Genomic DNA, 25,396 nt, shown 5'->3' with positions numbered 1-25,396 from the left:
CTCGATGGCATAACCCGTCCAGGGTCGCACGCTGAGAGCTGAGGGCACATCAGCCCAGTGCTGACCCGCGAACGTACACGTCCAGGTCGTGCCCCCCCTGAGCCCCTGGTCGGCCTCCCCCAGGTCTCGTGCTCCGTCCCTTCTCGTGGCATCTCTGTCTAGCCAGTCGCGGAGGCCGGAAACTCGCTTATCCTCTTTCTTCGCGCCCTTCAGCCCCGGAACCCACTAGTCGTGTAGGTAGAGGGGGAGTAACGCCCACCGTGTGCACGTCCTAATCCCCGGAACCTGCGAATACGTTGCCTTCCTTGGCAAGGGACAGGGAACTAGAGACGGAAGACGGTCCTGGGTCCCCTGCGTCAGAGTCAGAGAGAAGCGAGAGGACTGACCGCCTGCCCTGCTGGCTGTGAGGCCGCAGGCCTGTGAACTGGTGACTCCGTGCTGGTTAGGGCCCTGGGCTCGCGGTCACTCGCTGGTGCCTCCCCTGGGGACGAGGTGGTGGGGACGCACACAGCCCCCAGCAGGGGCTGCCGGGCACTGGCCGGCTGGGTGACTGTGAGCCGCGCACCTCCTGCCTTGGGCCTGGGTTCCCTCATTTTGTGAAGTGGTGACAGCAGCACCTGCCTACGGGCGTTTCTGCGAAGTAAATGCGTTATTCCCGGCCAAGTGCTCAGAGCAGAGCCTGGTCCCTGGTGAGCTCTGGGTGGGGGTGGCCGCTGTTATCCCTGCTCTTACCCTCCTTACCCACGGCCTCCTGCGCATCCAGACCCCCCTGTCCCTCTCATCACCCTGACCGCCGATCCACGACTGAACGTCCTCGGCAGAGACGTGGGCTGGTGCCCTTCTTACCAGGTGTGTCTTTGGCCTCCAGGTGCCGCCCAGGATCCACAGCTGGATCGGGGGGCTCCCGGGGCTCCCCCTGCCCCTGGTGCTCCAGCCTCTGCTTCCAACCTGCAAAGCTTGCTTTCTCCTCCTTCTCCCTTCACTGGGTGCTCAGGGAGCCCCTCTGGCCACACCCAGCCTCGGCCTCCGTCGTGTGCTCTGCGGCCCTGCTCTTGCCAGGACCCCGTGTCTGTAACGACCTGCCTGACGCCTGTCCCCCCACCCCAAGGAAACCCCCGAGATCGCAGGCCGTGTCTGCGCCCCCAGCCGGGCCTGGGCTCAGGTGGTCGGCGGATGCCGCCTGCCCGCTCCTTGTCAGCGAGCAGGGAGGGCCCCTCACTTGCTCGAGGGGAGCCGTGGGCCTGGGTGCTGTCTCCCTGGCTGCGGGGCTGTCCCTTCCTGGGGGCAGGCGTGCCCAACGAGCAGGAGACCCGGAGTCTCTGGGCAGAAAGGGACGTCCCCGCCTTCCTGGCTCCGCAGCTTCCACACGGCAGCCGCAGGGGCAGGTCTGAGGAGCTGGGTCCCTCCCGCAAGTGCAGAAGCTCGGTGCGCGGGAAGGCGCTCGGGACGTCAGTGGCCTGGGGGGGGGGGGGGGGCGTTCCGTGTGGGTGTCACACATTCTCAGTCTACCAGAAGCTCCGAGTCCTGCCGAGGAGAAGCAGTTCTGACGTCTGCCTGAGGGGCTGCTGACGGGCTGTGGTCCCCGGGGGACGGGGTTGGGAGGCTGCCTCGGAGACCAGAATCGAGGTTGGAGCTGGTCAGCGATGGGCAAGAATGACGCTCCCCGCACAGCAAGAGGGCCCTGAGGCGGTCGGTCCTGCGTGGGTTGTCCTGCCACCCCAGGCCTGTTCCAGGTGCTTCTCTGCGATTTGTGCTTCAGTGCTCTTTGTGCCCTGAGGACACACACGTGGTGACAGGTCACCTTCCCCACCTGCCCGGGGCCTGAGGGCTCTGCCCAAGGCTGCTGGGTCCCTGTTCCTCCGGGGTCCCTGTCCTGCCCTTGTGGGAGGCCTCCAGGAGGGGAGGACACCCCAGCTCCCTCAGCTTTGAGGTACCCCTGGGTGTCCCCATCTGGGTTAGTTTCCTGGAGCTGCTGTAACAAACCAGGTGGCTCAGAGCGGCAGGCAGTGCCTGCTCAGCGCTCTGGAGGCCAGAGGTCCAAAATCAAGCTGTCGGTGGACCGGCTTCTCATGGGGCTGCTGGAGACCCCACCCAGGCCCCTCCAGCATCTGCTGGCCGCCAGCACCCCACCTCCTTGGCTTGCAGATGCGTCGCCCTCATGTCTGCTCACCACCTTCTCACCTCTGGTGTCTCTGTTCTTTTCTGTCTCGTGGGATGATCTCATCTCAGGATCCTTGCTTCATATTACCCCTGCAAAGACCCCGATTCCAAATAAGGTCACCTTCACAGGCATGAGGGCCATGACTCGTGCACTTTGGGGACCAGAGTTCAACTCGCCAGGCCACCCAGTACCCTGAGCAGAAAGATGGGATGCCACCTGGGGAGGGCAGGGGCGGCACGAGCCAGTGTGTGGTGAGGGGACTCGGGGGACGATGCCCCTGGCAGGCTGGATCTGCGGGGTTCCCTAAGGATAGCCCAGCATCATCTTGCAGCCCGGAGCCCGCTGCTCGGCCCTCCCCCAGCTCACCGTGCACCTGGCACTTGGCAGGAACCTCCCACAAGGCGGCCATCCCTCCGTCGTCCGCAGGGTAGAGCCTTGACGCTTTGCGCGCCTCGGGTCAGGCAGGAGAGGCAGCGCTCTACATCCTGGCACCCGCTAGCTGCCCCCCGTCCACTGTCAAAGGACCGATTTTCTTTAGCTTTCGGGGACACGGTTTCTAAATAAGCTGACATGTTGGAGCATGAAAGGTTTTGTCGGGATTTTCTCGGCCAGACACAGGAGGAATGAATCCGAGTCCTGAGAATGAAGGCCGGCCACCCCACCGCCTCTTTCCATGATGGACACGGCACCTCACCGTCCGGGCCAGACGCGGGCTGAGCGGTTTCCTGAGCTGCTGCGGGAGGGACGGGGGTCGCTGGCTGCCAGGCCCCCTCTGGACTGAAGGACGGCTACTAAAGCCGGGCAGCGGGACCCGGGCCGTGGAGGCCACAGAGTCAGGCAGCCGAGGGGGCCAGATGCCCAGACTCCACCGCGGATGCTCCGTACCCCTGGAGCCTGTGTCCACTCACTGTCTCCTCTTGTCTGTTTCCAGGACGCCTCGGCCGGATGCACCCCAGTGGCTGAACAGCAGGGCACAGCTCCCAAAGTCCAGCTGCCCCTCAACGTGTGAGCTGCCGTTTATGTTTTTGGGGTCCCAGCCTTCAGCGCCTCCCCCACCCCCGCTAGCGTGTCCACGTGGGGTTTTCTAGCGTGTCACCTGCTTGGTTCTGTGCAGCTCACAGGACTGCTGGCGGGGCCGCCTGGCCAGCAGGCTGGTGGGTTCAACATCACTGTCCCCCCGGCATCCGGTACAAGCAGGGGGCGGGGGGTGTGTCCAGATATTTGATGACACTTTCACTGGCCACCCAAGAAAGGGCCCCAGAGACCCCTGAGGAGGTGGGCCCCGTGGGGCAGAGGGCAGCCAGGGCGGCCGACATCACCAGCTGCCCAGATGCAGCTCTGTGCCCACTGCCGTCCAGTGCACAGCAGCTGCATGTCATCCCCAAATCGAGCCAGATGAACCGTTGCTGGGAAGTGAGATGCTTGTCTGTTTAGAGAATCTGCTCTTGTTAAATGACAGCTCCTAAAAGACGTGCCGTTTAAAATCGCCATTTAAAGAGTGTTCTGAAGAATCACATTGCTGGCTACTCTGTTGTGTGGCAATGAGTTCAGTTACTTGAATGACCGTTTAAGGTGGAGAATATGAATTTGGAAACAACGTGGCAAGGTAGGAGGTTCCCAAGGTCCAGTATGGCCAGAGGGACACTTGGAACCTGTGTAGTGGCAGAACAAAATGGATTTCAAGCGAACGATGCCTTTTGAAAATGCAGTTTGCCAGTCTTCAGAAGGATTCCTAGAAGGTGGTTATATCCGCTGGTACAGGTTCACCTTCTTCGAGCCCAGGCCAGACGCTTACCTCTACCTGGCGGCAGACAGGAGTCCCTGAACATCCTGCTGTGACTGGGTGATTGCCGAAACCAGCTAAGTCAAGGACATTGGGACCTACCTATCTTTGCGTAGCTTCCTGAGGGGACGTAGGTTAGTAAGTGGTGTCTCGATGTCTTGAGGCAGAAATTCAGGCCTCACCAACACTGGACAGAGGCACCGTCTTCCAGCTAGCTCTCTGGATGAGTTCCAACGGCCTTCACTCAGACCTGGGGCCGGGGCACCCGGGGAGGGATGGGCAGGGGTCTTGCTCATGAGAACTGGGTGCAGGACTCTTTACCTGAGGAAGCAGGCCTGGTCCATGGGAGACGGTGAGGCCTTACTGTAGTTCCCCAAGTGCAAGGCGGGACAGGAGAGCTCGTGAAGCATGAGGCCCGGGTGTTTCATCTTGGCGTCCCCAGCAAGGTGCCCGGCACGCAGGCTCTCAGTAACTCTTACTTGTTCGGAGAGAGCCGGATCCTCCCTCCTGGGTGCCGAGGGTCCTGGCAGCAGCCCAGAGCCCCTGCTCTTGTACACCAGGTCAGCCACCCAAGGACGCCACTCTGCCTTGGAGACCCAGTTCCAGGAGTATCACTCCCTGAGAGTCATCAGCACATGCTGGAGGCCTCAGCCACATGCAGACCTTCCACATCACGGAGGGATTTTAAGTTTGGTGCAGAGTTTGGAGGGACTTCTTTCTCCCCCTGCCCCCGCTCTGCCCTGGGGCATGAGGGGGTCAGTGTGGTCCCCAGCCCCCTGCCGACTCCCTCTGCCTCACCTCCGGAGCATGGCCGTCCCTGTTTGGGTGGAGATTTTCATTTGGGTAACAGAAGGGAGTCAGATACATCTTTCAAAGGGTGACAAGCCTTTTGGCAGGAATGTATCTGTCGGTCATGGTGGTCATACAGGGACCGTGGCCAGCACGAGCGTACTGGACTACGGCAAGTTAACGCGTGCGTTCTGTGGCCGTATGGTTTGAAGTCAGAGACACCGTACCTCCAGCTTTGTTCTTCTTTCTCAGGATTGCTTTGGCTATTCGATGTCCTTTGTGATTCCGTGCAAATTTTAGAATTATTTGTTCTAGTTCTATGCAAAATGCCATTGAAATTTTGATAGGGATTGCACTGACTCTGTAGATTGCCTTGGAGGGTATGGACATTTTAACAATACTAATTCTTCTAATCCATGAGCACAGAATATCTTTCCATTTTTTGTGTTTTCTTCAGTTTCTTTCATCAATGTCTTATAGGTTTCACTGTTTTCACCTCCTTGGTTAAATTTATTCCTAGATATTTTATTCTTTTTGATGCAGTTGTAAATGAGATTGTTTTCTTCATTTTTCTTTTGGATAGTTTGTTGCTAGATTTCTGTATATTAATTTCATATGCTGCAACTTTATAAAATTCACTGATGAGTTCTAGCAGTTTTTTGGTGGTATCCTCAGGATTTTCTATGTATAATATCATGTCATCTGCAAACAGTGGCAGTTTTACTTCTGCCTTTCCAATGTAGATTCTTTTTCTTTTTCTTGTCAGATTGCTGTGACTAGGACTTCCAGTATTATTTTATTTTTTAGAATTGGGGTATAGTTGCTTTACAATGTTGTGTTAGTTTCTGCTATACAATGAAGTGATTTCAGCTTTATGTACACATATATCCTCTCCCTCTTAGACCTCCCTGCCACCACCCCCCCCCCCGCACCCGCCATGCCACCCATCTAGGTCACCACAGAGCACCAAGCTGAGCTCCCTGCGCTATGCAGCAGGTTCCCACCAGCTCTCTGTTTTACACATGGCAGTGCACATAGGTCAGTCCCAATCTCCCAGTTCATCCCACCACCCCTCCCTGTGTCCACACGTCTGTTCTCTGTGTCTTCCAGTATTATGTTGAATAAAAGTGGCAAGAGTGGACATCCTTGTCTTGTTCCTGATCTTGGAGGAATTGCTTTCAGCTTTTCACTGTGGCGAATGATGTTAGACGTGGGCTTATCATATATGGCTCTTACTATGTTGAGATATGTTCCCTCTGTATCCATTTTGTTGATAGTTTTTTATCATAAGGGGATGTTGAATTTTGTCAAACGTGTTTTGAGTATCTATTGAGACGATCATGTGGTTTTTATTCTTCAGTTTGTTAATATGGTGTATCACATTGGTTGATTTGCAGATGTTAAACCATACTTGCATCCTTGGAGTAAATCCTCTTGGTCACAGTGTATGATCCTTTTAATGTATCAATATTTTTGAATTCGATTTGCTAATATTTTGTTGAAGATTTTTGCATCTATGTTTGTCAAGGATATTGGCCTGTAATTTTCTATTTTTGTGGTGTCCTTATCTGGATTCGTTATCAGAGTAATGTTGACCTTGTAAAATGAGTTTGTTTACCCTCCTCTTTAATTTTTTGGAAGAGTTTGAAAAGGATAGGTATTAAATCTTCTTTGAATATTTTGTGGAATTCATCAGTGAAGCCCTCTGGTCCTGGACTTTCGTTTCTTGGGAGAATTTTGATTACTAATTTATTCTCCTTACTAGTAATCAGTCTATTCAGATTTTCTATTTCTTCATGATTCAGTCTTGGAAGATTATACGTTTTTAGAAATTTTTCCATTTCTTCCAGGTTGTTGTTGGCGTATAATTGTTCTCAGCAGTCTCTTATGATCCTTTCTATTTCTTTGGTGTCAGTTGTAACTTCTTTTTTCATTTCTGATTTTATTGGTTTGGGCCAGTTCTCATTTTTTCTTGATAAGCCTAGTTAAAAGTTTGAGAATTTTGTTTATCTTTTCAAAGAACCAGCTCTTAGTTTCATTGATCATTTCTATTGGTTTTTTTTTAGTCTCTATTTCATCTATTTCTGCTCTGATGTTTATTATTTCCTTTCTTCTACTAACATTGGACTTTGTTTTTTCTTCTTTTCTCTAGTTCCTTTAAGTATAAGGTTGGATTATTTATTTGAGATTTTTCTTGCTTCCTGAGGTAGGCTCATGTCACTGTAAATTTCCCTCTTAGAACTGCTTTTGCAGTGATCCATAGATTTTGGATCATTGTGGTTGTATTTTCATTTGTTTCTACGTATTTTTAAATTTCTCCTTTGATTTTGTCAATGGTCCATTCATGTTTAATTTCCATGTTTTTCCCAATTTTTCTTTTGATTGATTTCTGGTTTCACACGATTGTGGTCAGAGAAGATGCATGATATGATTTCTACCTTCTTAAATTTATTGAGACCTGTTTTGTAAACTGGTGTGATTAATCCTGGAGAATGTTCCATGTATGCTTGAGAAGAGCGTGTTTTCTGCTGCTTTTGGATGGAATGTTCTGTATGTGTCCATTAAGTCCATTCTCCTCCTGAGTTTGGTGAGCATCGTTTTGACCATTACATTTAACCCTGTATCAGGTAGATTGCTTATCTCCATTTTGTTTAGTTCTTTTTCTGAGGTTTCATCTTGTTTTTTCAATTGGAACATATTCTTCTGCCTCCTCGTTTTGCCTGACTCTCTCTGTGTTTGCCTCTATGTATTAGGTAAATCAGCTCCTTCAGCTCCCAGTCTTGAAGGGGTGGCCTTATTAGGAGATGTCGTGTGGGCCCAGAGGTGCAATCCTGCCTGGCCACCAGAGTCAGGCACTCGAGGGTCCCCTGTGTGGGCTGTGTGCAGCCTCCCGTTGTGGGGGTGCTGCAGCTACTGCTGAGGCATGCTGGTGGGTGGGGCTGGCCTCCGAACGTCCGTGGGCCCAGCTGCAGCAGCTGCTGGGAACTGGTGGGCAGGGCTATTGCTCAGCTGGCCGTGAGGCCTAGCCAAAGTGCAGGGTGGGCGGCGCTTCATCAGGGCATGCCCACTGACACTAACAGGTTAGATGGAGCATTCCAAAATTGCGCCCACCAGCCGGCATTAGCAAGGTAGCCTGAGATCACGGATACGGCTCCCGCCAGAGACTCAGTTCCCAGGGAGCAGCCCACTTGGTTCCCGCCTCTCTGGCAGCTGCTTCAGCGTCAGTAAGTGGGCTGTGAGCTGTTCAGTCTGGTATTCTTGCACTGGTTTTTAGGTCGAGTGAGTCTGCACGTTCAACTCCACTGAGAGCGGGTTTTCCACTCCCTGTGCTTCTGTAGTCCTCCTGGGTATTCTCTGTTGGTTTTCAAAGCCGGGTGTTTTGGGGGCTGGTCTCTCTGAGCGGGATCTAGGGTTGGGGGCTGCGTGTGGAGCTTGAATCCCTCACTCCTCAGGGAAGAGACCCGTCCCCTGTGGTCCCTCCTGACTGGATTGCGGTAGCTGGGGAGGGGTTTTCCTGGGCAAGTCCGTCTCTCTGCTTCCCCTGCCCGTCTCCACGCTGTCCTTCTACCCTTCGTGGTGGAGGCTCTGTTCAGCCAGTGTTCAGGTCCCTTTTCAAGGAGGTGGTCCCACATGTGGCTGTGGACTTGCTGTGTCCGTGCGAAGAGGCAAGCTCGGGAACTTCCTGTGCTGAACCCTCTCCTCAGCTGATCCTGCCGACTGAGAGCCAGCGAGCGGCACATGTCGCGCTGACCTGAGCCCATGCGGCCCTGGCAGCTAGAAGAGCAGGGGCAGACTCTTCCCAGGAGGAATGGAAAAGAACCTTCCTTACTCCAGAAGAGACGAGCAGGCCTCATATGGAGGTGGAAGGGTGTGAAGTTAATGACGGCATTAAAGTTCTTTCATCGCTGCTTGATTAGAGCCTGTGGACAATTAACAGCAAGTGAAGATCTTACGTAGGAAAGAGCAAGTAATACGGTGAGCTGGCAGCTCTTCCCACGGTGCCAGCTCGGTGCTCACGGCCTCCACTGCCGGCTGAGGGCGCCGGGAAGGGGCCTGACACTCCCCCCGCCTCACACAGGGCTGCGTCTGCCTGGAGGAAGGGTCGCCTCTTCGATGGGCCCGAGAGCCCCCTGCCGGCCACCGGGCTGTGGGGAAGAGGCGCTGGGATCCAGACGCTCCCACTCCTGTCTGAAATCAGTACCAACCTTGTGTGTGAACGCACAGAGGCGAATCCCGGGCCTGCTCTGCACGTGACGTGGGACCCCCTGCGTCCTCCGTGGAGGCCTGTGCTGAGCTCAAGGCCTTTGGAAGGAGTGGAAAGGGAGGGTGGGGCGCCGGGAACCATGCGGCTGCTGCCTGGTCCCCGCATTTCACCCAGGCCCGGCTGGGGCCCCAGGCTCCGTGAGGATCAGGGATCCTCCTCCAGCTTTCCCAGGACGGCAGCACACAGTGCTGGTGGGCGCGGCTGAAGGCGTGCGGTGGGAAGGGGTGCAAAGGATGCACCCTACCCTGTGGCCGCACTCGGACCTGGACGGGGTGACCCGGCGCACGGCAGGGACCGCGGAGCTGCAGGCGTCGGGCTGGGAGCCGGCTGGTCCCTCCGGGGCGTTTTCTTGAGTCACAGCAGGGGAAGCAGATGCCACGTTCCCTGGCCAGCGCCGCCCCAGCGCAAGCTGCACGCAGGTGTGCAGGCCCCTAGTGCAGGAGAACGCCCGTGGGGAGGTGGGGGGCAGAGGTGTTCCAGGTGAACACCCCCCAGCCATGCACACTGAGAGGCTGAACTTGAAATATTGAGACCAGAGGAGGGATTACTCCTCAGAGAACGAATTTAAAATAAAGATGAAGACAGCAAGGGCATTAGTGCCCTGGTGCCACTCAGCACAGGCCCCTCACGTGGAGCCCCCGCTCCCCGGCCTCTCCTGCCCGGGCCTCTCCCCAGCCTCCCACAGGGCCCCCCACCCCCGCCAGGTCCCTGCGGCCACGGAACCACCTGCCTCCAGCTCGCTGCTTTGTAAACACAGATTCTCCATCTTTTTTGAGCCTCAGTGTGCTCAGCTGTGAAATGGGTGGGTAGCCCAGCCTCAGAGCTCACGTGGGGCTTGGGCGAGACCATGACTAATGCCAGCTTCCTGCGCTGCACCCTCGTCCTGCCTCGGCCCATGGCACCCGAGGTGGGGTGGGGCTCTGCACGCTGCCCCATGGGCGCAGCTGCCCGTCAACAGCTCCCCATCAACAAGGTAGGGCAGAGTTCTGACTCTGATGACTTGGAGGAGGAGGGCGCCTCGTTCCCCCGGGGCTGAAGGCATCCTTGGAAGTAAGCCCCCCTCCCCGACGTGGTTAGTGCCCGAGGGGCACCAGAACCAGTATGCCTCCAAGAAACAAACAGCTGAAACTGGGAAGGAAACCTGCTTCCCCCTGCTAGACTCTGGGCATCCCACGTGAGGAGGCGGGATGCAAAATAGATCCAGTCTGCCTGCAGACTCGCTCAGGACGCGCCTCAGCAGAGCCCGTGGTCCTGGAGGCTGGCGCTCCGGCCGCGGCGGGGCCCACAGTTGGTCCAGGCCGGTCGAGTCGACTGGTGGTTTCCGCCAGGTTCGCCTCAGTTGCCCGTTTTCTGCCGTTATGACTTCGTCAGGAACCGTGGTGTGTTTCTCTAAAGTACCAGTGGGATTTTGAAAGAAGCCTGTTCTGATTTAAAGGCTTAATCCAGATGACTTGAGGCCCACGGTCTGAAGAATGCTCATTCTTGTGTGATGGGAAGATGCTGAGAAGTCAACACAGACCTTGTTCCCTAATGGCTCGGGGATCCCAGAATGCTGAGAGACCATCACTCGTCCCCGGAAACGTTGCTCTGTCATCTGACGGCCGCTCCCCAGATCACAGACACACACACGGCTCGTCGGCTCTTTGCCGAGGTCTCTGACACTCACTTGCTTTGAAAACCTGAGTTGACTCCGCCGTAGAGGTGGGTGCTGGTGGACGCTGCGCCGGGGGTGGGGGGCCCGCCCTGGGCAGCTGAGACCCCCGAGCCTCACGCTCGCCACCCGGGGTCTGTCCTCTCCCGGCAGGGACGGCGCCCCCTCCTGCAGGAGCCCCCGTGTCCACAGCTCCACGGCAGGTGGCCCCTGAAGTCACCCAGTCCCAGGGGCTGGAAGGGTGGGTGGGGGCAAAGAAAAAGGCCACCTGCCAGGCCCTGGTGGAGGGACCCTGACCCCCCCGGGGCTGCACGCCGGTGGGTATCCTTGTTAAGAGACGCCCTTTCAGCTCCCATGTGGGCCCCTCGTCCCTCCAGCCCCCCACCTCCCTCTGGACCTAGCTCCCTGTGGACCCACACCTGTGTCATCCATCCTCTGCTTCTGTTCGCTTCTTCCCTTTCCTTTCTGGAGAGCAGCCCCTCTGCCTTTCCTTCTGTCCTCCTGGGAGCACCTCCCAGGGCACCCCTCCTCCTTCTGGTCCCAGCAGTGTGCTTGGACCCCAAATGAGGAAACTCAGAGCCCGCTTCCCCCACTTATCCTCATAGCCCAGCTTGTCCAGCAGAACTCGGGGCTGGATGAAACCGTTCCCAGTGCACACACACGTACACACACACACACAAGTACATACATACACAGAAACACGTGCACACATACGTGAACACATGCGCACACGTGCACATGCGGATGCGTTACATGCACACGGACACACGACCACATGCACCCCTTTTTCTTCAACAGTCTTGATCTTAGTCTCAAAACCAGAGTCCCTATTTTATTCTTTCCATAGATGTTGATTGCGCACCTGCCTGGTGCAGACACTGTTCTAGACCCTGGGGTGGAGCACGAACAGGACATGAAAGCCTCTACCCCATGGGGAGCATGCTGTGGGGGAGGGCAGATGAGAGGGGAGAGGGGCCCCCAGGTGGAGGAGGCAGGTGCAAAGGTCCTGAGGCAGGAGTGTGCGTGTGTGTTCGGGAGCACCTCAGTTTGCTGGGTCCCCTCAGCTGGACAGGCACACGCACCCTCTTCTGGGTGGATCCCTGGGTTCCCTCAGCAGCAGATGGACACGGCCGCAGGGCAGCAGGTGGCCACCTGCCAGGATCCCAGCTGAGGACAAAAGATCTGCCCCAGAAGGACAAGCTGCCAGGACTCCTCACGGGAGAAGGGAACCTGCACTCTCCACACACACCCTCCTCGAGGTCGCCCGCACTGCAGTCCCGTGGGACAGGAGCCTGGGAAGAGGGGCCTCAGTCAGCAGGACTTCAGCCCACAGACCAGGGGTTCGAGGGAGGTTGCCCAAGTCATGACGCTTGCCCACGTGTCCCCCAGCTTGGCGTCCCCTTGGCCACTGTGGGTCACCGGCAGCAGAATCAGAAAGACTGTTCTCACACCACCGAGGGGCAGAATGAGGCAGACGAGTGAGATCTGTGTTTCACTCTGTTTCCTTGAGAGCAGGCCTCATCCTTATTGGCTCGTAGCCCCCCAGGACCAGCCCAGTGGCCTTCCCCCCACCCTCTCCCCCATCCTGCCCCCCGGTGAGGCAGTCTGGGTGTGAACGCAGTTTTCGTGGGACATTGGTTTATAGAGATTCCTCTTCGCCCTCCAAGAGGCCCGCGAGCAGCACACACGTGCAAGTAGAAGGATGACACCAGCTCTTTGTTGATCGCCTGGTGTCACGTGGCTGGCGTGAATCTTCACCCCAGACAAGGAGGTCCTCCCCATGGGGCCTCGTTCACCCTCCCCGAGGGCCCGAGTCCTTCCTCTTGTCAGATTTGTCTCTAAGACCCAGTCCATCCTCTCACTCCAGGGGAGCAGGGTAGTGGTGAGGCCAGGCCTTCGCCTGGCAGGGCAGGGGCATCCAAGTGGCGTGGGTTTTGTTTAGTTTATCTCATTTTACTGAATTTTACAGCTGGGACGTCTGTGCTCTGCGGGGTCTCCGCCTGTTCTAGCCTCTTCCTCCCAAGGCCCCTCTGAGCCAGGAGGCCTCCCTTCTCCTCGCCTGACCCCAGTGAGTTGTGTCCCATCTCTGCGTCACCTTGTAAGAGGGGCCCCCAGGGTCAGGAGGGTGCTCTGGGGGTCGGTGAGCTCCTGTCTTCAGGAGCCAGCCCGGGGAGGGGGGGCAGGGTGCCCACCAGGCACATCCTGGTAGGCAGCCCAGGAGACGACGCTTCTTAAAAATGCAGCTTGGGACTTCCCTGTCGGTCCAGTGGTCAAGACTCCGTGCTTCTATTGCAGGGGGCGCGGGTTCGATCTCTAGTCGGGGACCTACGATCCCACACGTTGCGTGGTGCGGCCAAAACAAATGTCTCTAAATGCATCTGGTTCCCTGTTGGAGTGAAAGCCGCGCCACTTTTCCTGCCCAGATCGCGTGAGCAGTGTATCTGCCTGAGACCACTCTCCCGTTAGGTCACACTCACCGGGTCCACAAAGCCCCAGGGTAGCAGAGCACTTACAGCTGGTGCCTGAGGGCGCAGCTTCCAAGCCCTGGGCCAGGGTTCACACCACTGCATTGTTCCAAGAGGCTTAAAAGAAAAGCAGGATTTCAATTAGCCACAGATCTGAGGAGTCCCTAACTGGGCTGCCTTTTCCTTAAAAGGGCCCCTGAGTCTCTTCCAGCTTAGATGGATGAGTAAGCAGCAGGTAAGATGAAACAAGGAAATCCCAGCCCGGGGCTGCGTAGCTCAGCCCCGTTTTCCCGAAGGCTTTCTCTTGCCCAGAGTGTCAGGCGTGAAGCAGAGAGAAGAGCATGAAGCAGGGGCCCAGAGAGCTGGCGCCACCATCTCGTCTGGCAGGTCCTCCAGGGCCTCGGGCGAGTAGTGGGGCCGCCGTGCGCTCTGCCGGCCGGCTCAGCGCAGGGCATGGGGGCCATGGCTGCTGGGTCACCAGGGGAGCTCGGTCCCTTCCCTGCCCGCCGCTCCTGGTAGCTGATCCCAGCTGCGCCCCCTCACCGGCCTGCCTCTCCTGCCGCAGGTACCTGGCGCTCTATGCCTACAAGCCCCAGAAGAGCGACGAGCTGGAGCTGCGCAAGGGCGACACGTACCGCGTGCTGGAGAAGTGTCGGGATGGCTGGTTCAAGGGCACAGCGCTGCGGACGGGGCTCTCGGGCGTGTTCCCGGGGAACTACGTGACGCCCGTCTCCAGGTGAGGTGTGCCCATGAGGAGCAGAGCCGCGCGTGGCAGCTGCACACGGGGGCGGGCATTCCAGGGCGGGACCTCGTGGGCACGTGGGCATGTGTGAATGCGTGTGCGTGTGTGCACGTGTGAGTACAGCGGGTGTGTGTGCGAGAAGCACATGCCATTCACACACGTGAAGGCAAGATTACATACTCCCAGAAGTTAACCATTATTACTGAGTGGAGCCTTATGTGTGATAATTTCTTTTCTTCCTTGTGACTTCCTGTGTTTTACAAATTTACTGGTAGTTTTTATAACCTCGGAAAAGCAAGTTAAAAAATTCGCTAGAGATGACCCAGGGTTGTCAGATGTTTCCATGGAGGGGAGCATCCACTGCAGGGTGGAACCCTGGATTACCCAGCCCTGGTTCACAGCCCAGGACACGCAGGTCCACTGGAGGCTCGCCCCCGGGCTTCTGCTCTCTTTGGAACAAGACTTCAGGAAGACAACTGAACAATGCCCAAACCTGCACTGACGACGGACCGACTCGCACCTTTGAAGCAGCGGGGAGGGGAGCCACGCCACCCACGGTCCCTCCTGGAAAGGCCCACCATTTGTGAGCCCCATGGCCCCATGGCCCTGGACGAGGAGGCCCTTCTCCCCACAGCTGCTCCGCAGAGGCTCTGCTTCCCCGGGGCCCTCCCACATGGCCCCGGACCCTGGCAGCAGTGCCTGCCCTCCCCCACGTGTGGCTCTGGGGTTTCACGACTGAGATCCTGAGGGGACAGAAGGGACGTTTTCCCAGCTCTTAGACAAATGGAAGGCATTTGATCCCTGAAACCGGACCCCAGGAGCTTCCCAGCCCAGACCCACATGCTGAGAGCTGGTGCACGGCTCAGCGCCGGCACGTGCAGAACAGACCATCAGAGCCCGTCTCGGGGTCCTGTGCTCCTTTGTGTTCCTGGGCTGTCGACACTGGCTTCATCTGGAAAGTATGGGCAAAACCGCAAGTTCCCCGGCGTCCGTCAGGAGCACAGGGCTTGTCTGCACCCTTTCCTGGAGGCCCCAGAGCCAGGAAGCTGTGTCCAGAGGGAGACGGGTCCTGCTTCCTGCCGCCTGCCGCCTGCCAGATGCGTCCAAGCCCATTCCTTCTGCACGTGTTGGGGACACACAGCTGTTTGTTAGACTAAATCAAGGCAGTGGCTCTGGAACAAAATATCTGATTAGCATCATTTCTGTTTCTTAGGGTTCTCTTGCTGTTTCTCACATATTCGCATCGAGAGACCATGCCATTGTACAGGGGGCTCTGCTGCCAGCCTGAGCTCTGGGCATCGCATGCCTGCAGGCGTCCTCTTGGTGGTACTTCAGGATTTGTCCCCGGACCACGTGGCCTGTGTGGCATGGTTGCATCTGTGCCCTCCCCTGACTTCATTCTGTTTACTTCCTCAGGGTTCCTGTAGGCGGGGCTGGGCCACCCCGGAATAACGCGGTCGGAGGGTCTCCGCTGGCCAAGGGGATGGCCACAACGCTTCACCCAGGCGGTGGGAGTCTGAGTAGCCCGGCCACGGCCCTGAGGCCGGCCCTCCCCCTCACCATGGCCCAGGCTCCGGCCCAGCACCAGGCAGTCTCGCCCGCACTGAGCAGTTGTCTGCGGCACTCAGTTCAGCCGGCGGCCAGCCAAGCCCGGAGCGCCGGCCCCCCCGGTATGTGGCAGGCTCCCACGGGCCTCATTCTGCTGGAAAATTTGAGGAGGGTGGTCTCAGGGTCAGAAGTCATGAGCATCCTTTTGGCCCAGATCTCGAGCAGTCCATGGAAGGGCCCGTCGTAATCATGAACTTCTGCTAATCTTGGGGGATGTGTTGACTTAATCATGTTAGCCTGTTCTGGCCGCTGGAAGGGAGTAGAGAATTCACAGGTGTTTATACACTTCATGTAGCCAGAGGACTGGGTGGACCAGTGAGGTTACCTTGGCGCCTCTGGGCACCTTCGTCAGCCGCTGTGGGTCACCTACGTCCAAATGCCAGGTGCTAAGGGGGTCTCCCGATTAGGCAGCACCCCCAGGACGGAGCTGGTAATGAGACAGATCCACAGGGTCCCTTCCTGAAACGCTTTGAGGCTGGAGGGAGTGATGGTCATCGACTGTTCACCTTCATGCGGCTTCACCAATAGGCAGACTGACCAGAATTCAGGAGAACCCAGGTCGCTCCCAGTGTAGCGTGAGATGACGGAAAGTGTGGGGTGGATGGTGCAGGCATGAAGAGGGGTTAGCACGTCTTGCTTGGAAGCTTGGCAGTGAGCTAAGAGGAGCTGCTAAGCGTGGCTCACATGATGCTCCTGGGAGCCAGGCCAGTAACTTTCCGACACGTAGAACCAGTAACATTGTCACCATGTAGTGACAAGGGACCCAGGACAGGAGAATGTACCGCTGAATTTCACTTAAATGACACAGAATTCCTTTTCCCACCCCAGCCTCATTCTCAGAAATCATCTCTCTTCTTTTCAAAGTAAGGCTTAAAGGATAATAAATGTAAATTCTTTAGAGCAGTAAAGTACACTGTTTTCTAGACTCTGGCCAGCCAGAGACGGCCCGCTAGGAGTCTCCAGAAAGCATCTCCTTGGTGTGAGAAGCCCAGACGACACTCAGCACAGTGGGGCCACAGTCCCTCCCAGTCGCGGCCAAGGGACACGAGGGGGGCGGGTGTCCGGGCGCCCCCTGCCCCCCATTGTCGGGACGCATTGCTGAGCGCTGGCGGGAAGCCCAGCGTTTCAGAGCCAGCCCTGCTCTCAGCCCTGGGACTGGCCCTTAGGGCGGCGGGGCCAGTGGCGGGGGGGGGGGGGGTGTGCGGGCGCTGTGACGAGGCTGGTGAGGGGTCGGTCCTAGGCAGAGCTGCCTGTAGCACCCAGACAGGGGGGAGGGAACAAAGGCACAGAAGTGCGAGAAGAGTGTCCTTGTCCTCCAGATGGAGCGGTGCAGTGAGGGCAGCAAGCAGGGCGGGTTGAAGTGCTGGGGGGCAGCGGGGGTCCTGCGCTGGGGCCCCTCCTACCGGGATGGTGTGCGAGGACGTGCCCCCGGCGGGCGTGGCGCGTGCTCAGCGCAGCCGCTGGTACCGTCCTGTCAGAGGACAGCCCTGGAGCGCGCAGGGCACGGAGTCAGCAAGGCGAATGTGATTCATTACCAGCGGTCAGGGCCAAACTCTAGTCCAGGCCGCGGGAACCCCCAGGGCTTCTGAACAAGAGGTGACGCTTTACCAGACGTCCCTGGGCACAGTGAGGAGGAAGAGTTGGCTTGGGGACTGGCGAGGTGCTGCTGTCCAGGTGAGAGGTGACAGTGGTCTGGCCCCAGGGCTGGGGTTGCAGAACTGGGACAAAATAATGAGCTATTAGGGGGCACAGGGGCCACGTGGAAGAGCTGGGAGGGGCAGGGCTGCTAGTGCAGTTTGCCGGTGCCGTCCCCTGACCTAGAGGCGCCCAGAGGGGTCTGGCTTACGGGGGAAGGTTGGCCTGTGGCTCTGAGGGGTGTCGTGGGCGCTGGTCCACTGTGGCCCTGGCTGACCTGGACCAGCCTCCAGATGTGGGGCTCCCGTCCGTGTGTGAATCCCCCCTCGCCACGGTGGGGGCGGTGCTGCTCGTCCATGCCTGGCGGGTGAGGTGCTGCCACCGGCCTGGACTCTGGACAGACATCCTGAATGTGGCTTCCTTTCAGAGGACAAAACTTGAGGGGCCTCTGGGTCCCTTTTGGGGGTGAAGGTGGTGGTGAAACACCCAGCTTTTCAGGGGACCAGGGTGGACTTCCTGTGCCCAGTGCCGGGTCATAGTGGGTGCAGAGTGGACTTCCTGTGCCCAGTGCCCGGTCATAGTGGGTGCAGGGTGGACTTCCTGTGCCCAGTGCCCGGTCATAGTGGGTGCAGGGTGGACTTCCTGTGCCCAGTACCTGGTCATCCGTGGGTACAGGGTGGACTTCCTGTGCCCAGTGCCTGGTCGTCCGTGGGTGCAGGGTGGACTTCCTGTGCCCAGTACCTGGTCGTCCGTGGGTACAGGGTGGACTTCCTGTGCCCAGTGCCTGGTCGTCCGTGGGTGCAGGGTGGACTTCCTGTGCCCAGTACCTGGTCATCCGTGGGTACAGGGTGGACTTCCTGTGCCCAGTGCCTGGTCGTCCGTGGGTGCAGGGTGGACTTCCTGTGCCCAGTGCCCGGTTGTAGTGGGTACAGGGTGGACTTCCTGTGCCCAGTGCCCGGTCATAGTGGGTGCAGGGTGGACTTCCTGTGCCCAGTGCCTGGTCGTCCGTGGGTGCAGGGTGGACTTCCTGTGCCCAGTGCCCGGTCATAGTGGGTGCAGGGTGGACTTCCTGTGCCCAGGGCCTGGTCGTCCGTGGGTGCAGGGTGGACTTCCTGTGCCCAGTGCCCAGTCGTCCGTAGGTGCAGGGCCTACTTCTGGTGCCTGGTGTCCAGCCTCGTGCTGGGTGGTGTTCCCAAGCAGCAGTGGGATCTGTGACAAGGAAGCCTCATGGGTGGGCTTGGCACTTCCCTGGTGTAGAGCCTCCAAGACTGATCTGCCATCCCAGGGACCCTGTAAATGCCTATAGTCCTTCATATGTGGGTTTTGCTTAAATTAATGAAAAGTAAGGTCTGTTCTTGCAGCTGGCCTCCGGGGCCCTGGGGAAGAGCCAGCTGTCTGTGTCCTAAAGGAGTCTCTGCAGGAGTATTATCTGTGCCAGACCTCTTGCCCCAGCCGCTACCTTCCAGCTGGCCCTGGCTTAGAGCAGCTGATGGTGTTTATTTTAGCCTCTTGCTGTGATGCAGCCACTGAGCGCCTAATGATCAAGTGAGCCCGGGAACTCCCTGACTGCTGCTCCATGGCTGGTGAGACGTGCACCGAGATGCTGGTCTCCTAGGCCCTGGGAGCACCGAGCAGGTTCTGGGCAGCCCGCATCCCAAGCCAGCTCCCTTCTGCCTGTGAGCCTCTCATCCACTCACCCAGCCCACCTCACGCATTTCCCTGTGCCTGGTGACCCCGAGAGGCTGGGGCGGGCCTCCAGCACGGCTGCCCTGGCTCTGCACCAGGTGCCCTGCAGTGGCCTTTCCGTGCCCCGCCGTTACAGCACCCTCCCCAATTCAAAGCAGAACGTGACCTGCCCGTCTCATTTATGGAACAGAATGAGAGCAGAATAAAAGAAATTGGCACGGCCAGGGCAGAACAACACTGCGTGTCTGTCCTCGATCACCATGGTAACCACCACGGGTGACAGGCGTGCTCTTCCATCTGTTTAATTTTACGTGTGGGAAGAGCGAGGTGCAGGATGGTTTAGCGGCTTCCCCAGCGCGTTCCAGCCCAGGGCTTGTCCCCGTGCTTGCGCTGCCACAGCCAGGCTACGGGAGGCCCCCCCGTCACTTCAGTAATTAAATGCCACGGAGTTCCCACGGCACTCTGCACTTCACTCTGCATCTGGAGGGCAGAACGCACTGCTGACAGCACAGGCAGTGGATTGCTCACTGCAGTGATTGCCCATTTCTGCAAACCCCAGCCCAGGCACCTGAGCGGCCCTCGTCAGTGTTCTCAGCCCGAGCCAAAGTCAGGCAGTTGAACAAAGGCCCGATTGCACTGGCCATGGCACCGGGGGGTAAGAGCCCTGTACGGCCATTCACTCATCAGCAAAAAGCACTGGAGGAGAGCTGGGCACCCGGGGCCTCTGCTGGGGCCCAGACATACAGAGAAGAACCAGAAACCCATTTCTGCCCCCACTCAGAGAGGAGGACGAGGAAACACACGCTTACAGTGGAATTTGAAAAGCACTGGGGTGGAGGCCTGGCAGGTACTAAGGCGCATGGAGTGGGAGGGTACCTCACTCAGACCAGGGAGGAAGTGGGAGCAGCTGCAGAGGGGCCTGTGAACCGTCTTCCAGAGGTGATGCTGCCTTGCTTCTTAAAGGACTGAGAGGAAGTATGTGGGCCGACAAAGCAGAAAGGGAGTCCAGCAGAGGGATGAGCAGGCGGAGCGGGGAGAGGAGAGAGACCGTGGTTTCTACGTGGGGTGACTTGACCTAATTTGATGTGACTGAGACGGAGGTAGGCAGGAGAAGCTGCGTGTCGGTGACGGTTCTCTGCAGAGGCAAAGTTTACTTTAGGTCTTAAAGCGGTGGAGCTGAGCGTGCAGGGGTGAGTGGTGGAGCGTGGGAGGGGCTGGAGCCAGCCAAGGGCCGGGGCCTGAGGACCTGAGCGGCCCAGTGCAGGAGGGAGCAGAGCTGGACGGCTCTCTTCCCCTGTGTCAGGGAACCTCAGCTTTTATCCTGAGGGCAGCAGGGCTCCTGAAGGGTTTTAAATAATAGATGTGATCAGATTTTTGTATCCAAAGGATAAAGCTAGACTTCTGCTCACAGCTAAGATAAAGTAATGAGGTCAGGATTTACCTTCCCATCAGAAACAACTGAAAAAACAGACAAATATATACAACAGTGGTTTGTGAGACACTAGATACTAGAAAACTAAGGACAGTGATCCATGATAGACGAGAACAAACAGGAGGATCCCAGCTCACTGCCTGGAGAGAAGGCCAGGCGTTGGCATGGCGAGGGGAGCGAAGGTGCCCAGCAGGTGCCCTGGAGGGGTGGTGTGGAGACGAGGGTCTGGGTGACCGAGCCCCAGTGGGGAGGGATCTGCACAGAGAGAAAAGCCCAGCGGGTACAGAGCATCCCTGGACCAGGACGCTGAGAACTAATAGGCAGGTGTGTGTGAGGAACGCACGGAGCCAGGAGCACGGTGACAGGAAGGGTCCTCACTCTCAGTGTCTGCAGATACGCAGCTGGAAGGTGCCTGTTCCCGCCAGCCGGCTCCCAGGGCACCGGGCCGTCCGTGCAGAGGAATCTTGCCTGGTAGTGGCAGCACCGCTCCCGTCCCACCTGTGTCTGATGGCAGTAAAGAAGCACTGGGCGTGGGGAGGAGCAGGAAAACATGCCCCACCGCAACGAGATCAACCAACCAGTCAATGAAAGCTGACTCAGAACTGACACAGACGTTTGAATTAGCAGACAAAGATATTAACACAGATGTTATAATTGCATTCACTATGCTCAGAAAGGTAAGCAGAAACATGGAAGATACTTTAAAGACCAAAACCAAACTTTAAGAAATAACTACACGTGTGAGATCAAGAATACCCTGGATGGCATTAACAGCAGGTTAGACGTTGCTAAGAAAATATTAGTGAAAACTTGACGGTATAGTGATAGAAACCATGAAAAATGAAACAGAGATAAAAGAGAATTGTTTTAAATTAAAAGAGCATCAGTGAGCAATGGGGCAACTTCAAGTGGCCAAATATATTTCTAACTGGAGTCCCCAAACTAAAGGAGAAAAGGGTGGGACAGAAAAATTATTTGAAGAAATAATGACCAAAGTTGTTCTGAATTTGATGAAAACTATAAACTCACAAATCAGTGACAGCTGGCGAATCCCAAGCACAAGGAACGTGGAGAAAACTACACCAAGGCAAATTATCATCAAACCGTTCACAATCTGTGATGAAGAAAACCTTAAAGGTAGCAAGAGAAAAAAATACATGTGAAGTAGGAAAAAATAAGGATGAAGGTGGATTTCTTGTCAGGAATTCTGCAGGTGAGAAGACAGTAGGAAACTAAATAAATCATGAAAGAAATGAATCTGTCAAGTTAGGATCCTATACGCAGTAAAAGTATCTTTCATAAATGAAAGCGGGACTTCCCTGGTGGTCCAGTGGTTAAGAATCTGCCTTCCAATACAGGGGACAGGGGTTCGATCCCTGGTTGGGGAACTAAGGTCCCACACGCCGAGGGGCAGCTAAGCCTGTGTGCCACAACTAGAGAAGCCTGCGTGCTGTAACGAAGACCCAGTGCAGCCAAAAAGCAAACAAAATCTCTCATAAATGAAAGCAAAATAAAGAATCATTCAGACACAGTAAAGCTAAAAGATTTCATCACCAATGGACCCACACTATGAAAAATGTTGAACAGCGTTCTTTAGGAAGAAGGGAAGTGACACCAGTTGGCAATGGGTCTATACGAAGGAATGAGGAGCAGTAGAAACGGTAACTACGTGGATAAATGCATCCGATTTTTCCCTTACTATTTAAAAATCTTTAAAATAAAACTGACTTTAAACAAAAATAGAAATAGTGCAGTTTGGGATTAAAAATGTATATAAAAGTGAAGTATGTGGTAGCAGATGCACAGAGGGTGGGAGGGGAGCCCCAGAAGCGCCATGCACACTGTCGGGAGTCTTGTCTACTCGTGTGCTGCGTGAGGACGTGTAGGTAGGTGACCATAAACTAGAGACGCGGGCAACCACTAAACGTCAAAGCAAAGAGTTTCAGCAAACAGGCTAACAGAGGCGATCAAATAGAACCACAGAAACTTCCATTAATCCAAAAGAAGGTGTAAAAAGAGGGGAACGGGAACAAAGTACATGGGTCAGATAGAAAACCTGTAGTGAAATGTAGGTTTATACCTAATCATGTAAATAATCACATTAAATACGAATCATCTGAATAGCCTCAAGGAGAATTCAGAGCTTGTTACGAAAAAAAAAGACAAGGCCCAACCATATGCTGTGAACAGAAAACAGATTTTAATACTTTAAATACAAAACCATAAATCAGTTAAAATTAGAAGGCCACACAGTTGATCCCATTACTCGCAGTCTCTGTGGTTTTATGGTGTTCTATAAGGTTTCCATGAGCACTGAATTAGTGAATACTGAGCTGTTGCCCCTAAGTGAGATGTGTGCGTCGCACACAGACTACAATCTTAAATACTAAAAACAACCCATCAGGGTAGATTCTATTTTCTTTGTTTTACAAAAGAGAAAATAGGTTCAGAAGTATGAAGTGACCTGCCTGAGGCTGCCTGACTAACAGGTGATGGACGGAGTCAGGATCCAAACTGATTAAGAACTGATAAACCTCTAGACAGCTGGATAAAGAATAAAGAGAGATACACAAATTATCAATACCACGGATAATAAAACTGACATCACTGTAGATCCTACAGAATGATAAGGGATTATTATTTTAAAAAACTTTATGCCAATAAACTTAACAAATTAGAATGGATATATTTCTTAAAAGACACAAATTGATAACTTAAGGTGAACTAAAAAACCTGGATAGACCTCTATTTATTAAAGAAATTGAATTAGTTTAAAACCTTTCACAAAGAAAACTGCAGGCCTAAGTGGCTGTATTGATGAAGTATACCTATTGGTTAAGGAAGAAATTATAACAATTCTAGGGAAACTCTTCCAGAAAATTGAAAAGAAGAGAGAATGCTTCCTGACTCTTTCTATGAAGCCAGCATTACCCTCATAACAAAACCAGGCAAAGACATTAAAAAGTAAAACTACAGACCAATATCACTCAAAACATAGGTGTAAAAATTCTCAGCAAAATTTTAGCAAGTCAAATACAGCGATAAGTAAAAAGGATAATACATCCTGATCAAGTAGAGTTTATCCCAGGAACTTAAGCTTTGATTAATGTTTGACAGTCAATACAATTCAGTGTATTAACAAACTCAAAAATGAACATAACATGATCATTTCAGTAGATGTGGAAAAAAATTTTGACAAAATCCAACATAAATTAGAGTAGGATTCAGAACAAAGACGTGCGTCAAATGACTCAAGTTTTTTTGCTGCGCTGTCCACGTCTACACATTAAAACTCTCAGAAAATGAGAAAAGAGAAGTGAGCTTCTCAGCCTGATAAAGGGTATCTGTGAAAACCCACAGCTAACCTCAGACTTAATGGTGAGAAACTAAAAGCTGGGACTTCCCTGGTGGCACAGAGATTAAGAATCCACCTGCCAATGCAGGGGACACCGGTTTGAGCCCGGGTCTGGGAAGATCCCACATGCCACCGCAAAGCAACTAAGCCCATGCGCCACAACTACTGAAGCCCGCGCACCTAGAGCCTGTGCTCTGCAACAAGAGAAGCCACAGCTCGCCGCAACTAGAGGAAGCCCAGGTGCAGCAACGAAGACCAAACACAGCCAAAAATACATAAAATTAATTAAGAAAAACCCCAAAACTGAAAGCTTTCCCCAGGATCAGGGTCCAGTTAGGGATGTCCATTCTTACCAGTTCTATTCAACATTGTGCTGTTAAGTTCTAGCCAGAGCAGTTAGTCAAGGCAGAGGAAGAGGTGTGGAGATGGGAGAGGAAAGAGGAAGACCATCTGTGTCTGAGATGACGTGAACTTGTACATAGAGAACCTTAAGGAATCCACAGTCACACACACTCAGACACAGACAAAGACTTTTTTAGAGACAGTGAATTAGTTTCAGCAAGGTTACAGGATACAAGATCAATATACAAAAGTCAGTTTTGTTTCTCTACACCAGCAATGAATAATTGGAAATTGACATTTAAAAAATGATACCAATTTTAATAGCATCAAAAATATAAATTACTTAGGAATAAATCTGACAAAAGATGAGTAAGACCAGCACAATGAACACTCCAAAATATTGCAAAGTAAAGAAAGAAAGAAGTCTTCAGTAAGTAGAGAAGTATACTTTATTCAGGAGTGAGAAAGCAGTATTGTTAAGGTGTTTATTCGCCAAAAACTGACCTATAGCTTCCATGGAATACCAATCAAGATCTCACCCAACTTTTTGGTAGAAATTGACAATCTGGTTCCCAGATTCATATAGGCATGCAGAGGACCTAGAATAGTCAAAACAACCTTGAAAAGAAAAAGTTGGAAAGCTTAACACTGATTTCAAGACATATTAAAAAGCCACAGTAATCAGTGTGATATTGGTGTGAAGACAAATGGCTAGATTAATAGATACTTTTTCTGAAAACAGAAAAGTGTCCATTAAGTTTGGTGACAGGGGAGTCGTAAGTGATCTTGTCCAGATACATTTGATGGAACGATGGGGTGAGAAACCGTATTTCAGGAGACAGAAGTGAGTGGAGGACTCCTGGAAGCCTGGGAGAGTGATTCATGTGGAAATCCCACCCCCCTCTGCTCTGAACACAGAGAGGTTGGTTGGTTCTTGATACTCTGGATGTAAACGAATGGAACACAAGAGAGTTGATACGCTGGCCTCCTGGGTTCCGGGATGAAGCAGGTGGTGGTGGCCAGCTTTCCCCTCCTGCAGGAGAACACGGACAGGCAGCCTCTGGAGGGCATCAGGGATCCAGGCCAGGTGCACTGGTCTAAGGGCTGAGCCCCCTCCTGGGAGTGGTCAGTACTGAGCCCCTGCCTGGGATGAGGGAGGGAATGGAGCCCCCCCTGGAGTTGGAGTCTGGCTCTGGCCTGAGGGCTAGATCTTCACCTTTCCTGCAGGACCAGACTCAAGCCACCCGATTACACCTGGTTCTGAGGGGAGGTCCCAGAGACCAGGCAGAAGCAGCAACAAAACTGCAGGAGGGGATAAAGGAGAGGAAACAGGGCAGCGAGACACTCAACGCTCAGGGCGAGCCTGCACTCAGTTCGTGGGAAAGTCCTGCATCACAGAGGCCAGCAGCCTGAAGAACGGGCAGGAGAACCTAAGAAGGCTTTGAAATCGGCACATTTCAGCTCCTCCAAGAGGAAAAAGAAG

At 54.6% G+C, this 25,396-nt stretch overlaps 1 protein-coding gene across 5 annotated transcripts in view; it reads left to right on the top strand.

The window, feature by feature from the left end:
* SH3RF3 (SH3 domain containing ring finger 3) overlaps window positions 1-25,396 on the top strand; it is a 206,375-nt gene that overhangs the window by 143,978 nt on the left and 37,001 nt on the right. For all 5 annotated transcript variants that reach the window (XR_013831165.1, XR_013831166.1, XM_079941603.1 and 2 more), the window contains 3 exons: window positions 3,093-3,166; window positions 13,679-13,849; window positions 15,272-15,525. Coding sequence is in view for 3 of the 5 variants with exons in the window: in XM_079941603.1 (XP_079797729.1) it covers window positions 3,093-3,166; window positions 13,679-13,849; window positions 15,272-15,525 (499 nt within the window). In the remaining 2 variants the exon portion in view is untranslated. The remainder of the gene's footprint in view (window positions 1-3,092; window positions 3,167-13,678; window positions 13,850-15,271; window positions 15,526-25,396) is intronic.

The sequence above is a fragment of the Stenella coeruleoalba genome (assembly GCF_951394435.1).
Source record: "Stenella coeruleoalba genome assembly, chromosome: 13".
In the NCBI taxonomy this organism is placed as follows: Eukaryota; Metazoa; Chordata; class Mammalia; order Artiodactyla; family Delphinidae; genus Stenella; species Stenella coeruleoalba.
The sequence above is the reverse complement of the archived record's forward strand: the minus strand, read 5'-3'. Positions and strand labels throughout refer to the sequence as shown.